This window comes from Cibotium barometz, chromosome 29 (genome assembly GCF_041138505.1).
Source record: "Cibotium barometz isolate CiBa-2024 chromosome 29, ASM4113850v1, whole genome shotgun sequence".
In the NCBI taxonomy this organism is placed as follows: Eukaryota; Viridiplantae; Streptophyta; class Polypodiopsida; order Cyatheales; family Cibotiaceae; genus Cibotium; species Cibotium barometz.
In genome coordinates this window covers 39,732,801-39,753,099 of record NC_141074.1, presented here as the reverse complement: position 1 = coordinate 39,753,099, position 20,299 = coordinate 39,732,801, and the positions used below count along the sequence as shown (strand labels likewise).

The window sequence follows — 20,299 nt, the reverse complement described above, 5'->3', positions numbered from 1 at the left end:
TTCCTGTATGGCCGTGACTTCGAGGTTCGCACTGACCATCAGGCATTGTGCTAGATTCAGACGATGCCAAGTGCACAGTGGAGTGATCGACAACACCGCTGGAGTCAGATATTCCAGCAGTTCGGTGGCATGATTGAGTACCTTCCAGGAAAGGCCAATCCAGTGGCCGATGCTTTGAGCAGGAAGGAACAAGTATCTGCGATTCAGACCACTAGACTTGACCTTGTTGGTACACGACTAGAAGACATGAAGCACACGTACGTGGATTCCGAGAAATTCGGTACTCAGTGGGAACAGGCATTGGATGCCACAGGACCATGCCATTTTCTGATACGCGATGGTTGGCTTTTCTACAGAGGCCGACTATGTGTCATGAAATCATTCCGGGCAGCTCTTCTCCATGATGCCCATGATGCCATTACAGGTGGTCATAGGGGCATGAATTCGACTCTGGAGAAATTAGAACGGCAATACTATTGGCCAAAGATGAGGCGTGATGTGTTTACATATGTACAACGCTGTGATATTTGTCAAAAGGTGAAAGCTCCTCGTGGAAAGAAGATAGGGTTGTTACAGCCTTTGCCAATTCCTGAGGGTCCTTTCCAGGACATTTCGATGGACTTTGTCACAAATCTGCCTCCCAGTCCGAGTAAGCGTAATACGCAGTGTTTAACTATTGTTGATAGGTTCAACAAATTTGTTATGCTTCTTCCTTGCAGGACCAATGTGACCGCCGAGGATGTTGCCCAGCTATTCATTCGGCATTGGTACTCGATTGGCGGGATTCCTAGAACCATAGTGTCAGACCGAGATGCCAAGTTTACCAGTCATTTTTGGAGGGCATTGTTTGATAATTTTGGTACTAAGTTGAATTTTTCCAGTGCATTCCATCCACAGACAGATGGCCAGAGAGAGATATACAACCAGTTGGCCTTTGATGTGCTGAAGTGTTATGTCCACGATCAGCAAGGTAAGTGGGAATCGTTTTTGCCTTTAGTTCAAGCTGTTTTGAATGACTCTTTTTCTTCAGCTATTGGCAGGACTCCATATGAGGTAGCGTTTGGAAGGCCTTTCCAGTCGTCGTTAACTAGGACTTTGTCTTCAGTACATGAGGCGAACAGAGTGACGGAGTCTTACCAGGAGATCCTAGAGTCCGTTAAAGACAGATTGGCTAAAGCTCAAGAGGCCTACACTCGACAGGCCAATAAAGACCGAAGGGACATGAAGTTTTCAGAAGGGAATTGGGTGTATCTTCGGATTATGAAGCAAAGATTGAAGCAGGTGGGCAAGCGATGCCCAAAGTTGTCTTTCAGGAGCTTCGGACCATTTCCCATCCGGAAAAAGATTAATGAGCTGTCTATGCAGTTAAAGCTACCTCCGAGTTGGACTATGCACGATGTATTTCATGTCAGTTGGTTAAAGCCATATGCAGGTCCACCCCCTTCAGAGGTCAAAGACGAAGCGGAACCAGACATTATTGATGAAGCAGAAGTTATGGTTCCAGAACAGATCCTTCTCCACCGTTTCAAGCATGGCTTAGGCCGACGACTACGACAGTTCCTCACGAAGTTTCAGGACCGAGGAACTCATGAAGCGGTATGACTCCACAAAGAATTTTTCGAAGACTATCCGGCATTATTGAAGGATTATTTGGAGGCTATGCAGCTTCCGTCAAATTAAGCAGAAGGGGATGTCACGTGCATCCCGCACTTGGATGCCACGTAGACATTTCTGTACAGAAGGTGCAGGACTTGGGATGGTGAACTGGTCCCATGTGAGCCCAGTCCGGGACGAGTCAGCCAGGGATCAATCTCAGTCGTCCGAGGTCAGGTGTGCACTGTCTTGCACATGAGTCCAAGGTCAGGTGTGCACTGTCCTGCACATGAAACAGTGCCAGTCCGCGTTGTGAGTCTCCCTCTAGAATGATGTCAGTGGTTCTGTGTATCTGGTTTGGTACCGGATGCCAGATCACTGAGTAGATTAGGTTTAGGACAAATTAAGCAGAAGGGGATGCCACGTGCATCCCGCACTTGGATGCCACGTAGACATTTCTGTACAGAAGGTGCAGGACCTGGGATGGTGAACTGGTCCCATGTGAGCCCAGTCCGGGACGAGTCAGCCAGGGATCCATCTTAGTCGTCCGAGGTCAGGTGTGCACTGTCCTGCACATGAGTCCAAGGTCAGGTGTGCACTGTCCTGCACATGAAACAGTGCCAGTCCGCGTTGTGAGTCTCCCTCTAGAATGATGTCAGTGGTTCTGTGTATCTGGTTTGGTACCGGATGCCAGATCACTGAGTAGATTAGGTTTAGGACAAGGGGCCAGCCCATAGGGCTACCCCGGATCTGAGTGTGGGCACGGGAATGGTGTAGAACCACCCCCATGAGGGCCAAGAAGGCCCAGGCTGAACCCACCAGCCATGGAGGGGCTGTAGGACAGCCCTAGGGCACAGATCAGGCAATCTCTAGGGGATTATAGCCTTTAGATGGCTGTAGGGCATGTATGGGGCAGCCCATACAAGCTGCCCAGCCTTGGGATTGTGGACAAAAGTGGTGTCCAGCCAATCAGAAGCAGGCGCATCACTTTCAGCCTGTTAGGAAAAAAAGGCAATATTTTTTGGGATTTAATTCAGCATTTATTGCTGAATTTCACCAATCGTGGGACAATAAGCTGTTTTTCAGCTGGCCGACTGCTCCTGAGGAGGAGTATAAATAGGGTAGGCCTAGATCCCATCATTCATCTCAGTTTTCACCAAGTGCTCAAGCCAATCAAGGGCCAATCAAGCCAAGGAGATTGCCAAGCCAAGGGGTGGACTTCTGAAGGTCAAGGGCAAGATTTTCTAGCCAAGAAAAGGTCAAGTTTTCTGTATTTGTTTTCAGATTTACATCATTCTAATAAAGCAAATACACCATCCGTGGTGGGGGCCCTACAGAGGGTAATTGGGACCCAATACTGTGTCCTCTCCATCTCCCCCTTCTCTCTCTATTTTCTGCACATCTCCTTTCAGTTTGTGCGTTGATTCCGTCGCGAAAAGAGTGCTGATTTCTGAGTTTTGAAGTACCGATCCTTCTCCGAAGCTTCCGCATATTACAACACACCTATTTCTCTGTCTCTCTTGTGCTGCCTATTTTCTGCACTCTACTTGCTCTTGTGAACCCAAGTTTGGTTATCACTTCCGCTGCATATTTTGACATGGTATCAGAGCCTTAGGCTCGTGATAGATCTTGGGAGTTTTCTGAGCAAGAGGGGGATAGCTAGGTTGCTGATTGGTGGACTGTTTTGGACTGTTCGGGAAGAGAAGTTGCAAGAGGAAGGCGGGCTACGGTGCTGGACAGCCTCTCGCAGGTTTTAGAGATTTTTTTTTCCCACCCACCCACCCTTTTCAGTTTAATCCCCGCGATGGCAGATTTACTAGAGATGGCTGAGAAGCACGTGAAGATCCCGACTCTCCCCACGTTCCCAGTGGACCGTCAGTTGGACGGGAACAATTACGACATCTGGAAGGTTATGATGGAGTCTGTGCTGGAGTCATATGACCTTGCTGATTTTATCATCATCGGGGTTCCACGGCTGGAAGCAGAGGAAGGGGAGTTACTGTCGATGAAGGAGGATCGAGAGGCAGAGGCACACATGTGGGATCGTGTCAACGCCAGGATCCGGTCATTTATTTTCCTCAACTGCACACCACAAGTGATCAATCATGTAAAGCACATGACGCTGGCCAGAGGCATTTGGGAGCACTTGGCTTCTCTTTATAACAGGGTATCACCCATGAAAAGGATCTCCTTGGAAGTGCAGATGCGGGTGATGGACCCTACAAAGTCCTCAACGATGCGGGAACACATTAACAAGCTGCAGGCCCTTTAGCAGAAAGTCCTCCAAGCTTGGAAGGAGATATCATTTGAAGACATGGCCATCACTTTGCTGTCCCACTTGCCTGCTCAGTATTCTGCTTTCTACTTCTCGTTGATTACGAGTGGCAGGCTGAGCACCATTACCTGGGAGGAGCTTGTGCCAATGGTCTTGGACCAGGAGGAACATCTCACGAACCCTCCTCTCAGCGGCGGTTCGGAGGCCTTAACTGGCCAACGGTCGAAAGGCCGGAATAACAAGAAGGGCAAAGGGAAGGCTTCCCCGGAGAAGTCTTTTGAGAAGCAGCCTGACTCAGAACGAGAGAAGCTGAAGGCCGAAAGATTCTGCAATGATTGTGGCGAGAAAGGCCACTATTAGAGGAAGTGTCCTAAGCGGACAAGGAAGAGTGCTGATTCCTCAGCCTCAGCTGCAAAGACTCCTGCATTTGTGCACTTAGAGATGATGGACTCCGACGCTTCATCGTCTTCGAGCGAGGAGGCAGTTGGCTTCACCACGAAGGATATTCGGGAATGGATTCTTGACAGTGGCGCTTCCAGGCACATGACTCCGGTAAGCATTGTCCGGCAGATGCATTTCAGGAGGGGATTTTATTTGCCCACATTCAGTTGGTGATGCCTCATGGTCACTTATGCTTGTTGACCCTTATGCTGGTCTATGCTAGACGCTTTCTCTGATGTGATGTCTACTAGAGATGCCTTTTATGCTGTTTTCCCTTGCTGCGGGATTGTTTTTACATGTGATGTTTACTGGGATTTCCTTTTACACACTTGGCCAGTGTTGGCTAGCTCTCATGGTTTTGACATGTCACATGTATATTATTAACTGTGGGATTATGCATCTTTACACTTGCCATACATGCCACTGATCATGGCATCGCTGAGAGTTTACCTATCCTCTCATAGCATTGGCTGATGCCCGCCTCGAGCCCCCACTTTTTCTCCCCATTTTCAGCTTTTCCCATTGCTGAATTTTTACTTTTATCAGCCTTACCATTGCTGATTTTTCCTCATCGGATCCTCCATTGATGAGTTTCACTTTTGGAGCTTACATTGTATGTCTCGCAGGCATGACTTTTGGATCCTATTTCCTTTACACATGCGTATATCTGCTACCTCTTCTTATGCTTATCACTGGTGCAGTTCCAGAGCATTGATGTGGATTACATGCAGTTCAGCTTGGCATTTGGTACTTGCCTTCAAGGGGGTATTATGCGATGCCTCTTGATTTGATGCAGTTGATGTCCACATGATCTTTGCCATGCATTTCTGGTGATGCATTTATGTACTACTGTGCTCTAGCATTAGCACTATGACATTGGGGATTCTCCTTTTCCCCATCATATAGTGCTTGCTTTTTCCATTGGCACTGCAATTCACTCTTACTGTGGAGCATAGTGTAGGGCAGCATTCATAGCTTTATCACCCTGCTGCTACCCGTTCACACCATTCACTTGAGGGGGGTTTGTTGGTCATGTCCACTCCCGGCTAGTTAAGGTGTGAACCCAGCTTACTCATGGGCACTTTTTCCCTGTGTGACTGGACACAGGTTTTTTCCCCATGTGAACACACTTATGTGTGTTGGGCACTTTGCCCTAGGCCTTTTTAGTACTCACTTGTACTTTCATTTTCATATCATTATTAAGTACATCTTTTCCAGCACTCATGTGTCTCTGTGCTTGAGGTTGTGTGTGTGTGTGTGTGCGCGCGCGCGCGCGCGCAGGCTAGCCATCACCGAGGAGGTCTCACCGACAGTGCAAACTCTCACCAGTGCTCATCAGGTATGGTCAAAATTGGAGGATCTCTTTGCACGAGATTCATCGATGAGGGCTGTTACCTTGCAGGGGCAGCTCTACGGCTTGTTATTTCTTGAAAACAATTCCATGCAGTCTTTTCTCATGAAGGCCAAGGTTATCCATGACCAGTTACTGGCTATGGGTGCTGCTTTGTCCTCTTCTCAGCTAGCTGCTCTTATCCTCACCAAGCTTCCTCCGGACTATGATGTGATTTCTCAATCTTTGCGGTGCCAGGTCACATCCACTCAGTTGGATTTTGATGATCTTAGCGTCCTACTTTTGGGGGAGGAGTCCGTTCTCATCTCACAAGGTAAGTTGAAGGTGTCAATCAACAGTTTTGACCAGGCACTTTCCTCAATTCAAAAGAAAAAGGTCGGAGCCGCTATTTCTCGTGGAAAAAGAGGCCATCTATCCAAAGATTGTTTGTCCAAGAAGAAGGACAAGACCAAGGGCAAGTCTTTATCTTAGAGAAAAGGCAAAGACATGACACAGGATAGTGATATAGATTCTAGTAACACTTCTAGGGCTCCCAGGGCGCTTCCGGCGCAGGAGACCCCAGATGGAGTGCTTCTCTAGTACACATGCAGTTTCCCCCATGTGCTTCTAGCTAGAAGAGGCTTGTGGGCGGGAGAGGGGGCTGATTAGAGCTCCACCTACTGGTGCATGGGGACCGTGATTCGGAGTTCCAAGCATTAGACATCTGGCAGGACATGGTTATCTTTGGTATAGGAGAGATTATGAACTGGATCTGTTCCAAGTTCATTGTTCGAGGCTTTTTGGGACGTGATGTGTTCCGTCCACTATTGGGGATTATGGGCGCGGTGTGTCCAGCAGCTCATCATCTATTTTTGGAGTTCACTGCACACTTGTGTAGGAATTCGTGGCCAAGCAAAGTTCCTTGCTGTTCGTGGTGGCATCTTGTTTCGAGGAAACAGGTTGGTGGATGCTCTCTCCGAGGTGATTCCAGTATTCGCGGTGCTGGAGGGTCCATGGTTGCATCTTCATCGACTTATCTTCTTCCAAGTCTTGCACACTATGAGCTGCAGAGGGAGTGTTAGAATTGTGCATCTCAGTGTTTTGGGGCTTTACTAATTATCTGGGATTTTACTGGATTTTCTCCTAATTATTTGTCCAGGGCCAATCGGTCAGCCAATTTCCTCCTACACTATATAAGGAGTTCCCCATTATTCACTCTTTTATCCACTTCCCTTGCACATAGTTCAACATTCAGTTGCTGGCCATTGCCATAGTTCAACATTCAGTTGCTGGCCATTGCCATTGTAAAGCTTTACTACTGTTAGAAAAGGTGATCTTGTCCAATTCTCTTAATCTCCTTCGCACTCTCTTATATTTTTACTGTTTATGCTTCCGCCTGTGCTTTCTCCTTCAATTTGTAGCGTCAATAAGGCTTCTTGGTGATGACACAGCTCTAGTAAATAAAGGCCCAAATCATCTTGGTCTCTGTATTGCACTACTTGACTTTTCTTGAAATTTTCATTCCCCTCTTGGCTGTTACCAAAAGTTAAGTATTTGTTAATTTGGTTGATTTCCTGATCACAAGCTTTTAGTAATGTTTTTAATGAGAATAATTGCAAGATTTCAAAATTATTCCCTTTTTTTTTTCTTTTCAAGATGTGCTAGGGTTTGAATGCCCTCTTGAGTAGTGTGGGTCGTGAGCTAACCACTTTGGCAAGACTCCACCAACCCAAAACCAACTCCTTGATTTCCTTTGTCAGCAACTAAGTGTTTTTTCTCTTTTCAGTGTTAAGGGCAGCACCTACTCTCGTGCATACATTGATTTCAAGCATGTGGAAGATGTTATTGAATTCTATCAAGAATTTAATGGGCATATGTTTGTGAATGAAAAAGGTAAGAATTTTCATTCTTTGTTTAAAGAATATGAACAATACCCCATTAAAATGAAGTTGACATATGTAAAGCTGATTCCACAGGAACACAGTACAAAGCTTTGGTTGAATATGCTCCACACCAGCGAGTTGCAAAGTTGTGGTCCAAACAAGACACACGAGAGGGGTCGATTCTACAAGGTAAGTCAGGTAGTTCTTGTTAATTGCCTGCCTTTATAGAGGTACTTAAGAAAACATTATTCCCTTTATTTTCCCTCTCTTTCTAAGAGGTTATTATCAATCTTTTAATCAATATATACTATTATCAAATAGTAAAAAAATATTATACATTTCATTTATCAATCTATATGTTATCAATTAATATCTTTGTTGATACAAGTAGGAATAAAAATCATCCTCAGATCAGAGTGGACCCGGAGCTGGAGAAACTTGTGCGCTAGTGAGCACCCCTCCTTTCTGTGCTTCCTGCTCCCCTCCTCCTCGCCCTCATGTGAACCCCCGAGCACTTCCTCCCTGCCCCCCTTTTTTTCTTTTGTCTCTTGTCCCCTCCTGCCCTTGAATGAGCACATAAGCCCCCCCTCCTCCTCTTCTTTTTTTCTTGTGCTCGTGCTGTTGTTCCCCGTCCCCTCTTGCCCTCGCGTGATCACATAAGCCCCCCCTTCTTTCCAGCAACCCATGCTGCCCCTCCTCCTCACTGCCTTTCTCCACCGCCCTCTCCCCCAAGTCCTCATTGTCCCTCCCCAGTGTCTTCTTTTCTTTATCTTGCTTTTGCATATGCCCCCCAAACCCCCCCCCCCCAACCCTTTTTTTCCATTTCTTTTTCCTGCCCGTTCTCTTTCCTCTGAGGTGCAAGTCTTTGAGTGGTAATTGGCCCTTTGTGAGCCCTTGTCCGGGACCAGGGATCCACTATGGTCAGGTGTCCCGCACATGAAGTCAATGCATGTCACACGTCTGTAACCCTATGGAATGGTGTAGAGGTGTACTAGGCATTTATTAGGCTTCCAACCGGATGCACATGCACCAGTCTAGGTTAGGAGATGGGCTTGTAGAAGTCTGTCTCATGGACAGCCATGGAAGGCTTGTCCTAGGCCAAGCCTAGACCTCCCTATCCAGCAAGAAGGCTATCGGTCAGCATCAAGAGCAACTGATGTCACATATGGAACAAGCGCTAGCATTTAATGCTAGTCGTGAGCAGATAAGCAGGCCGACAGCAGTTGTAGCAAACCAACGCCATCCCAGTGTTCCTGAAGAAGGATACACGGTGCTGGAGTTTGAGCCCCTATCGTCCACAGTGTACAGCCTATATAAGCAATGGACAGCATTGGGCATGAATAATCTCTGCAAGTGCTGAAGACCAAGGGATAGAACAAACCAATAAGGGGCAAGGCATGGTGAAAAGTGTAGATCAAGGGAGTACCTTCAGGCTGAATGCTATCTCAGCCAAGGGATCAATTCTGGTTATTTACAACCAGCAGTTTGTCGGTCTACTCATTCAATAAAGCAAATACACCATACGTGGTGGGGGCCCTTTAGAGGGTATTTGGGACCCAATCCTCTCTCTCTCTCTCTCTCTCTCTCTCCAGAGGCTAGACTCATGCGAGGGTATGCTTCTCTTTGCTCTCATGGAGAGACAGTGCCTCTAGGTTCATTTCCAGGAGCCGAGGACCAAGATGTGGCTATTTGACACCTTGGTCACTTTGGCATTGATATATGGAGCACCCTTTTTGGCACCTAATCTTATAGCGGCTAAATGGCCGAAGATAGAGAGGCCTTAGGTCATGATGCTCTCCTGTATGATACGCAGCAAACCATCGGTCCCACATGATATTATCCTGGCAGAGTTTGCTGCAGCACCCACGATAGTAGAGACTCTCTTCCAGATAGTAACATACATTCACAAGATCAGTGCCATCCCCCCTGGAGACTCGCGAGGCTCGCCCTACACTCCTCCCAGCAACTAGCAGTAGATGGGCATGAGTCATGGTATAGTCGAGTATGCACCTGGTTCATGAGGTAGGGACTCAAGGATGGATTGCCTCCGGCCACTCCAGTATGGCCCGGACTCCCCATTCATCAGGCTCTCTCAGGATGAGAGAAACAAGGTGATGAGATATAATTTATTGGGACCATACATACAGGATACTTGGATCACAACACATTAGCCACTCTGACACAAGCGGCAGTACTACATGGATACTTTCATGAGGCTTACAGAGGATGGTTTCATACGGAGGGCCATATATCTTGACATATACATGTCACATGCCATGCGGATTGCAGTGGGCTAGTTGCGGGTGTCATCGCACCGCCTGAGGATAGAGATAGGGAGAGCCATGCAGATACCTCGTGAGGAGAGAATATGCACTATGTGCCAACAGGAGGTCGAGTCACATGAGCACATCACATGCAGGTGCAGCGTATATTATGAGATTCGAGGGAGGTTCCACTGTCTCTTGAAAGAGGTGTTGGGTTTTATGCTGTGTATGCACCCAGAGGAGTGCTAGTGATCATCAGTAGATTATTGGGGCACTTTTTACTTCAGTTAGTGGAGGTTTTTTCCCCTAGTTTAGCTCAGTTTCACTTATATGCAGTTTATAAGTGTTTTGGTCCACCCGGCACATTTATGGCCGGACATGTGAACACTTATCTTTAGGGTCACTATCATGTGGCTATTGTACTTCACTTTTTGATCAATCAAGCATACTGAAGTCTTGTTCTCTCTGCATCTTGGTTTCCACGCCTGCTTGAACTTGTGAAAACCCTAACCCTAACCCTTCAGTACTTCAATTGGTATCAGAGCATTGAAGCTCTTGTTGCTGCTGCCCGTACAGCACCCGTACACCTCTGCGCTGTACAGTTTTGTTGCAGCCCGTACAACTCTGCGCCGCCATTAGCTACAGCAGTGCGCCGTACAACATTCCGTACCTGTCAGTGCCGTACTGCATTCAGTTCAGTCAGCGCTCGTGTACCAGCCCCGTATACCAAGACTGCGCCGCCTTCAGCCCGTACATCTGTGCGCCGCCTGCAAGTCGTCGCCTGCAACCAGCTGTGACTGTTCGCAGCTGTCAGCATTTGTTTGTGGTCGCCTCAACGCTGGTCGCCCTGTGTACTCAGTCGTGTGCTGCAACAAACGTGGCTTTGCTTCAGTACAGTAAGCGCTGCCTTCAACTCGACACTGTGCAGCTTTCGTACTTTCAATAGACGACCACAGTACCTGCACAGTATCTCCACGAATCTGCCTGCAGCCTTCATCAGTCCTGCGCAGTACAGTCATCTGTACATTGAAGTCAACTGCACCTGCAGGAATACCACAAGCTAATCAGTCATTCAGTGGTAAGCATTAAAATTCAGTTTGTGGGCATTTTTATTTTCTCTGTGAAAATATACAGGCACAACAAGCAGATTTTCTAGCAAAGAACAATACAGGTTTTTTGCACAGTTTGGGTGCAGCAAATTTGGGCATTTTTGGGGCATTTTGGCATTGTGTACGCCATTTGCTGCTCTACTCAGTCATTGGTGCATTGAGCTGCACATTCAGAGGATTGAGAGTGCAGGCATATTTGGGTGAACTGTATTCAGTGGAGTACAGTTGTTATCAGGGTTTCTGCTATTGGGTTTTTTGGTAAACAGGTACAACATTGTGCTTAAAGCATAATGGCAAATCAACAGCAAAGTGATGTATTCACATATTTGTCTAAGGAAGACAAATTGGATGGCACGAACTACTCCTTGTGGAGTTTTATGCTGAAAAATGTGCTTGTGGCAAAAGGTCTTTGGGATTTTGTTAGTGGTGATGAACCACGTCCAGGTCCATTGGCTCCAGAGACTCCTCCCCAAGGGGGTGCTCGTGGACGAGGACAACAGGTACAGGCTCCAGGACAGCCATTGCCTGTTCAGAGAACAAATGCTCAAAAGACATGGGATGCCAGGGATGCACAAGCTTTGTCACTCATTGCATTGTCAGTACAGAGGTCCATTATACCTCATATTCGTTTAGCTGGCTCTTCACAGAATGCATGGGTGACTTTGGAGCAGATGTATGCTGCTCGTAATGAGGCTAGGATCTCATTTTTGAAAAGAGAGCTGGAAAATCAGAAAATGAATGAAGGAGATGATATGTCTAGCCACTTAAACAAGCTGCAAGATTTGAGAGAGCAACTCATCAATGTGGATGAGATTATTCCTGAGACACAGCTTGTGTCCACCATCTTGCACTCTTTGCCAAGATCTTACTTGGCTTTTCATACCTCTTTGAACCTCAGCATGAGGAATGCTGTTGAACCCCTCAAGTATCAGGAACTTGTTGCTCTCTTACTACAAGAGGAGCAAATGAGGAAGAATATGAATATGAACACAAATGCTGAACAAGCATTTACTACAGGTCAAAAGGGGAAAGGAAAAACTCAGCCAAAGAGTGCAAATCAAAACTCAGGTGATGGTGGTTCTTCACAGGATACCAAGAAAAGTGATGGACAGCCCAAGAAGAAGGGCAAATGTCATTACTGTAAGAAGCCAGGTCACTACATCACTGAATGTAGGAAGAGGATTGCCAAAGAGAAGGCAAAGGAAGCTGGGATGTCTGTTAATGATGCTTCTAAAGCTCCTCCAGAGACTGCTTCTTTTGTTGAGGACAGGGATTACTGTTTTTATACATGCAGCTATGATGCCTCTTGGTCTTCACAGGCACTCAGTTTGACAGAGCATGCATGTACTTGGTATTTTGATAGTGGTGCCTCAAAGCATATCACGTCTCGCAGGCATTTGTTTAGTCATGTTGGCCCTGCCCCTGTTGGCAAAACTGTTCAGTGTGCCAACAATGCTTCATATCCAGTTCGTGGCATTGGGGAGATTCAGCTCACAGCCATTGATGGCTCCATTCTCCGCCTTACAGATGCCTTATATGTACCAGGGATAAAGAAGAATTTGTTGTCCATTTCTTCTTTAGCACATTGTGGAATGCAAGTCCACTTTGATGATGATAAATGCATGGTCAGAGACAAAGCTAATGCCTTGACCTTGATGCTTACTGGTACATTATGTCATGGACTTTATCAGTTGGATGCATTTCAGCCAGTGGATCAGTCTGCTTATCATGCATTCACTCTTACTCCAGCTATGGTTGATGCGGAGTTATGGCATGCTCGCATGGGGCATGTAAATTTTGGTAGTCTTATGCTTATGCAGCGACATAATATGTTTACAGATCTACCTCTCATGGAGAAGCCTCCAGATCACATTTGTGAAGGATGTATTTTGGGAAAAATGCACAGGTTTTCCTTCCCACGTGATCAGGCTCTAAGAGCAACTGCAAAGTTGCAACTTATACACAGTGATCTTTGTGGTCCCATGCAGACGAAGTCATTAGGTGGTTGCTTTTATTTTGCAACATTTATTGATGACTTCTCTCGTATATGCTGGGTCTATCCTTTGACACAGAAATCACAGGTATATGATGCATTTTTGGCCTTTGTAGCACTTGCTGAGACAGAGTCAGGATGCAAGGTGAAGACTCTCCGTTCTGACCGAGGGGGGGAATATATGTCACATATGCTGAATTCCTTTCTTGGGAGTAGAGGTATAAAACATCAATATACTACTCCTTACACTCCACAGCAGAATGGGGTTGCAGAAAGGAAGAATCGGTCACTCATGGAGATGGCCAGATGTATGTTAAAGGCAAAAAGGCTACCACATATCTTTTGGGTGGAAGCAGTCATGTGTGCTTGTCATATTTTGAATCGATGTCCCACAAAGGCATTGGTTTCTATTACTCCTTTTGAGGCTTGGCATGGCCGCAAGCCTTCTGTATCGCATTTTCGTATCTTTGGGTGTCTTGCATATGCACACATACCCAAAGAGTTGAGGAGGAAGCTGGATGATAAAGCCACTAAATGCATTTTTGTTGGCTAGCAAGGGCTACAGGTTATATGACCCACTATCCAGGAAGATATTCACTAGTCGGGATGTGATTTTTGATGAAAAATCAGAAATATCCATGGCTGGTTATGAGGCAAATCAGGCTGAAAATGATGTGTTTGAAGGTCTACTACCCATGGAGTTTCATTCCACAGTTGGTGATCCAACTCATGAGGGTACAGGACAGCCAGCAAATGATGTAGGTGGTGCAGAAATTCAGCAGCCAAATGAGCCAGAAGCTGAACCAAATATGGGGCAGCAGGCACCACAGGTCAGACATATACCTAGATGGTATTTGAGGACATTACAGGACAGCCATTTAGAGGGTCCTCTTGCTGGTCGTACTCGTAGGGAGACAAGGACCAATGAGCATGCACACATCATGGATTTGAATCTGGTTATGGCAGCCAGTTTATAGGATGATGATGAGCCTGATTCATTTGTGGATGCACGAGATAATGTGCATTGGAACAAAGCCATGCAGGATGAGCTTGATTCTATTAAAAGGAATCAAACATGGGATTTGGTTGATCTGCCCAAAGGCAAGAAAGCAATTGGTACTAAATGGGTCTATAAGTTGAAAAGACATGCAGATGGATCCATTGACAGGTACAAAGCCCGTCTAGTTGCAAAGGGCTATGCACAGAAGAAGGGCATTGATTATGAGGAGACATTTGCTCCTACATCCCGTATGTCGACACTTAGGTGTGTCATTGCATTGGCTGCACATCGTGGTTGGGTTGTTCACCAGTTGGACATAAAGACTGCATTTCTACATGGGGACCTCGAGGAGGAAGTTTATGTATTTCAGCCCATGGGATTTGCAGAACATGGTCATGAGGGGAAAGTTTGCAGGCTGAAAAAGGCCTCGTATGGTTTGAAACAAGCTCCACGAGCTTGGTATGCAAAAATAGATGCTTTTCTACTCACTCAGGGATTTGTGAACAGTCCATCAGAAGCCACTCTGTATGTAAAGAAAGAAGAGACAGATCTGCTGGTCATCAGTCTTTATGTTGATGATCTCTTGCTCATGGGATCAAATGATGACAAAATTGCAGCTTTTAAGGAGATACTGCAACAGACATTTGACATGTCTGACTTGGGCCTTGTACATTACTATTTGGGCATACAGTTTGTGCAGGATAACAGAGGCATTGGGTTGTTGCAATCACGCTATGTTGCTAAACTTCTGGAGAAGTTTAAATTTCAGGATTGCAAGCCTATTAGTACTCCTATGGAGCCTGGGATGAAACTGTCACTACAAGATGACAGTGTTTCCTTTGATGCCACTACATATGCTCAGGCTGTTGGGTGCCTCATTTACTTGTGTAATACAAGGCCAGATATTCAGTATGCAGTCTCTCAGTTGAGCAGATTCATGCACAGCCCACGGTTGTCACATTGGCAAGCTGTGAAGCGTGTATTCCGTTATTTGCAGGGTACCTTGTCTCTTGGATTGCTTTATCCTGAGGGGGATGACATGCAGTTACACGCTTACAGTGATTCAGATTGGGCTGGTGATTTTAATACCAGACATTCCACTAGTGGAAATTGTTTCTTTCTTGGCTCTTCATGCATTTCTTGGCTAAGCAAGAAACAGACCACAGTGGCCACTTCGTCTTGTGAGGCAGAGTACAGAGCAGCCTACACTACTACTGTTGAGTGTGTTTGGCTGCGTCGTCTCATGACTGATATGGATATTTCAGTGGAGGAGCCTACACCTATCTATACTGATAGTCAGAGTGCCATTGCTGTGGCCAGGAATCCTGTGTTTCATGCTTGCACGAAACACATTGAGATTCACTATCATTTTGTTCGGGAGAGACTCCAGGCAGGAGATATCAGTCTGATCTACTGTCCTACAGATCAGAATGTGGCAGACATCTTCACCAAGGCATTACCACGTCCGAAATTTGAAGCATTCCACAATGCTTTGAATTTGTTTCCTTTTGGTGGATGATGTACAGTGATCACATATCACTCCAGGGGGGTTTGTTGGGTTTTATGCTGTGTATGCACCCAGAGGAGTGCTAGTGATCATCAGTAGATTACTGGGGCACTTTTTACTTCAGTTAGTGGAGGTTTTTTCCCCCAGTTTAGCTCAGTTTCACTTATATGCAGTTTATAAGTGTTTTGGTCCACCCGGCACATTTATGGCCGGACATGTGAACACTTATCTTTAGGGTCACTATCATGTGGCTATTGTACTTCACTTTTTGATCAATCAAGCATACTGAAGTCGTGTTCTCTCTGCATCTTGGTTTCCACGCCTGCTTGAACTTGTGAAAACCCTAACCCTAACCCTTCAGTACCTTCAAGAGGGGTTTGGACCCTTATCCAGGATCATGGATTACCCAGATCAGTGATGCTTGGGCCTCTTTGTACTAGAGCTTCATCGCCACAGAGACTCACTTATTAGGGAGTCGAGACCCCATTGGAGACATCCACCCCGGCCCTAGGTGCCAATCACTCAGTTCTTCGGACCCGGAGGCATATTCACAGCCTAGAAGAGTCCCAATTCAGCCCCCTTCTTAGCCACAATTTGCAGCCTTCCTAAAGTCCCTTGGAAGAGTGCATTGGCATCGAGATTGGTCATCATTGGTGCTTCTACAGCAGTGTACAATCAGCCCGACTCTTGGTCTTCCGAAGGTCTTACATTTAGCTTATCTACAGCTCCAAAGTCAGTCATTCTCTTCAAAGTAATAAAGCAAATAATCCTAGCAATAGGAGGGGGCCCTTTAGTGGGTAATTTGAGATCCAATAAGGTGTACAAATCTCTCTCATCTCTTAAAGTGTGAAGTGATAAAGTGGATTGCTAGACTCACGAAACTCAGGATACAGAAGGTAGTGTGAGACTGTGTGTGACAAGATTCTTCATCTACGCATAATTCCACGACATGTTACATTGGTATTAGATTCAGCTTGTCCACAGACACCGCATCCTAGCGTGAGAGCATCCTTGGATGGTCATACTTCGTTCTGGCATGACCACCGACTTCAAAAAAATGTCTACACAGGAGAGTACACACCTGCAAGAAGACGTCTCCTTTGAAGGAGACCAGTCACCAAGCTCTTCCACATACCATAGCTCTATTTCGAGCTTAAAACCAACTTCTTGTGGAGCGTCTCCAACTCTTGGAGGCTACCGTAACAAAACCCACTCCACTAGCTACCCTCGACTTCATCTCTCTCTTCTTTCAGATGGAACAACAAAGACGAGAAGATGAGGCCAGACGGCAAGAAGAAAAAGCTGAAGCAGAAGCAAGAAAGCAACAAGAAAAAGCAGAGAGATGGGACTATGAGGCACCAACGAGAGCTCGATCGAGAGCGAATGATGCATCTGCAATTTCAACACACCCTCTCTTCAGTCTCTCTGCCCATAGGTGCCACTAGCCAGATTCCTGCAAAATCAACGACTGTCATCCGGACTTGGCCAAACTTTAGTAAGTACGACGATAAGTGTGATCATTTAGCTGTCAATCAATTATTCATCAGTTTAATGCATATTTTTCTTTGGCAAAGCTAACAGATCCGCAACATAAAGTCCACGTAGGGGCTCCCCACCTTACAGGTGACACAGTCACTTGGTGGCAGCATTGGTCTAGTTTACATACAGACCCGACCACAGCTGCCACAACTTTTCACTGGGGCACCTTCGTACATGACCTGAAGACCAAATTTCTTCCTCCCGAGTATATGACCAACTTGGCAGATGAGTTCTATGGACTCAAATAGAAGAGGTCACCCGTGCTTCAGTTTTCCAGTAAGGTTATCACTTTAGCACAACAGTTAGGGTTATCTGAGCAGGCTAAGATGGATCAATTCATTTGTGGATTGACTCCTAACATTCAATTTACAGTTTGCAACTTTGAACCTAGCACGTATGACCGGGCTTTGACTCTCGCTTAAAGTGAAGAAATGAAGATGAACGGAGGCAAGCCAAAACAACCACAATCTAGTACCAAACCCGCACAACAACAATCTACTTCGCAATCAGGGAATGGTAATCCATCTTCTAAAGACTCTAAGAAGGACAACAGTTCTAGCTCTAGTTTAGGAGATAAGAAGGATAAGGAATCCAAACCGAAGAAAATCCCTGAGGAAAAGGCTAAGGAAGGTATTACTGGAGGCTCTCTTCCTCCATACACTCTGCACTATAGTGCATGGTTACAAGATGGCTTATCATTAGTGCATCATTGTACAGCAGTAGGGACCTTCAGGATATGATTTTGGCATATGTGGTGGCCCCATTGTAAGCCCCAATCCGGGATATGTCAAGCACAAGCTACGTAGGTCTTTCCTTAGCCTTAGAGTGTCAGTCAATCGTTCAAGTCCCTTAACCCACTTGAAGAGAATCATTCATGCATTTAGAAGTTAGTAGAAGCCTTAGGGCTTGCATTAGAAAGCATTCATGGCATTGCATAAGCATATAATCCATTGCATAAGCCTTAGAATATTATTATCTTTTTTATACAACATTATGATCCAATCGGCAGCATCAGTATCCAGTTGGCCAGCATTATTAGCTTATTATTTAGCATATTTATCATTAACCCGTCGTGTAGCATCAGCCGACCAACTTTGTAGCCAGCCGACCAGCCCATATGAGCATATGAGCATATAAAAAGCAAGCGTTTTGCATCATCTATTCCATTCAAGCATTCAGTAGTGCATCATCGATTGAAGCATACAAGTCTTCAGCCAGCAGAAAACATAGCATTGTGAAGAAGTGCTTCAACCCTTCTCAGCCTCACAATAGAATTCAGCATTCATCATCGTTTTCTCTATCCTTCCAGGTGAAGGAAAACGCATCATATTCAGTCATTCCCCCTTGCATATTCACAGCCTAGAAGAGTGTCACAAACGGGCACGTGTATACGGAACCAAATTCACTACCAAAACAGCATACATACATCAACCATTCTTGGCACATACATGATTACCATCATCGTGAAACATTACATGAGCATATACAATCCTGTAAACATAAACCAACTTGCACATGACACATCACTAGGGGCTGAAGTTGGGCCAGCCCCCCCTTGAGGTGTCTTTATTACCAACAGAAGTATTTATATGTACAAGATGCTGGTGCCCGGAGAGTACACTCTCATCCAGCCGACACCAGATTTATCCAATTGTGAAAACATAGGTAAACACATTACCTGCAACTCCTCGGTCACCAACCAAGGTTGAGCGGTCACCAACCACTCCTGTTGCAACACCCTCGATCACCAACCAGGGTAGAGTGATCTCCAACCACTCCTGTACTTTGATTGAGCGGTCACCAACCCTCTAACAAAGTGCTGTCCCAAACCTGCAAAACAGTAACCAGCCATGGGTTTGGCTCACTGGCCACCCACAGGTTCCACCAGATCACATTCCCAGGCCTGGTACTTGTTTAGGGACATGTTTGCTCAACGTCGTGAGAAACCTCCTGCAAACCTGTAAAAACGGCCGATAGTGGCCCAATGGCCCTTATAACAATTGGCCAGCTCCTGTAGAGGCTCTGCTCACTCCGTCCAAGCCCTATTCTCAGCAGAGAAGCCCAAAAACAGTCCCAACAGCCATGCACAAGCTCCTGGAACAAAATCAACCAATCTGCAGCCCCTGTAGATGAAGTCAACCTGCCCTGTAGAGAGAGAAATAGCGGCCAGCCAGCCCTGGAACTCTTGTACTTCGCATGTACTCCACCTGAAGCTCATGCATATGAGTAAACTTGCTGTTTTTCCTGTCCATACAGCTCCTACCAGCCCACGATTTCCAGTTGTGTGCTCTACAAGTTAGGGCTTGCCCACTTTGGACCTCCCACACCCAGAATAGCAACTCGTGGAGCTTTTTGGGAGTGCCCGGGTTCCCATCTCTCATATTTGACCTTGGTATCACATCAATACGATGATCCTCGGGATACTCAGGTGGCATTTCTCCTGGTAATGCATCCCTGAAACAATCACCATAACCACGCAAAAAGTCTATGCGCTCTTGGGTTAGATGATCTACATTTACATTCTCATGTTCAGATTGTTCTCGTACAAAAACCAAGTAAGAACAAGCTGACTTCTTCATTATTTTGGAAACCTGAACATGACTTACAAATGATGTCATGATTGAATACATGTGGAAGGGCTCCATGGAAGGATTGGTATCGTGGTGTGAGTTCCTAGCATGATTTATGAACTCATGGAAGGGTGGTAACCCTGGTGAGTGACTCTGGACTCATGGAAGGTGGTTACCTTGGTGAGTACTTCTTGGTCCTGTGTGAATGGCGCCTGTGAACAGGCTAGTTGGATGTACAAGATGTAAGTTGGGAGATTTCATCCACTATGTTTGTGCACCAGCATATGTATGTGAGTTGCACATGCATGGATGACTTGTTTTTGATACCTGGACATTGCTTGGTATTTTGCTTGTGAATGTCCACGGGCACCGGGGACGCCTGGACAACTTATGGATACGCGTGTGTGCACCTGTTTGGGACTCATATGGTTGCCTTATGTGTTTTGCAGGTGGCAAGTGTGCACACATAACCCAATTTATTCATTATTTCATGTTACTAAGGTTTATTGGGTGCAGGGTTCACATTCACTTAAAAGTGTGGGCGGGCACACTTATAATTTTATAAGTGAGTTCACATTAGGGTGGACTATTTTTAATGAACCAAGGCCAAATATGAGAGATGGGCACCCGGGCACTCCCAAAAAGCTTCACGAGTTGCTATTCTGGGTGTGGGAGGGCCAAAGTGGGCAAGCCCTGACTTGTAGAGCACACAACTGGAAATCGTGGGCTGTTAGGAGCTGTATGGACAGGAAAAACAGCAAGTTTACTCATATGCATGAGCTACAGGTGGAGTAC

The 20,299-nt window shown here is 46.0% G+C and overlaps 1 protein-coding gene across 7 annotated transcripts in view; it reads left to right on the top strand.

The window, feature by feature from the left end:
* The window catches only part of LOC147622170 (regulator of nonsense transcripts UPF3-like), a 131,211-nt gene that overhangs the window by 35,766 nt on the left and 75,146 nt on the right, over window positions 1-20,299 (top strand). For 4 of the 7 annotated variants that reach the window (XM_086823274.1, XM_086823275.1, XM_086823270.1 and 1 more), the window contains exons 2-3: window positions 7,426-7,532; window positions 7,616-7,720. In XM_086823274.1, the coding sequence (XP_086679400.1) occupies window positions 7,426-7,532; window positions 7,616-7,720 (212 nt within the window). The remainder of the gene's footprint in view (window positions 1-7,425; window positions 7,533-7,615; window positions 7,721-20,299) is intronic. The other 3 variants (XM_086823276.1, XM_086823277.1, XM_086823273.1) reach the window with 1 other exon arrangement.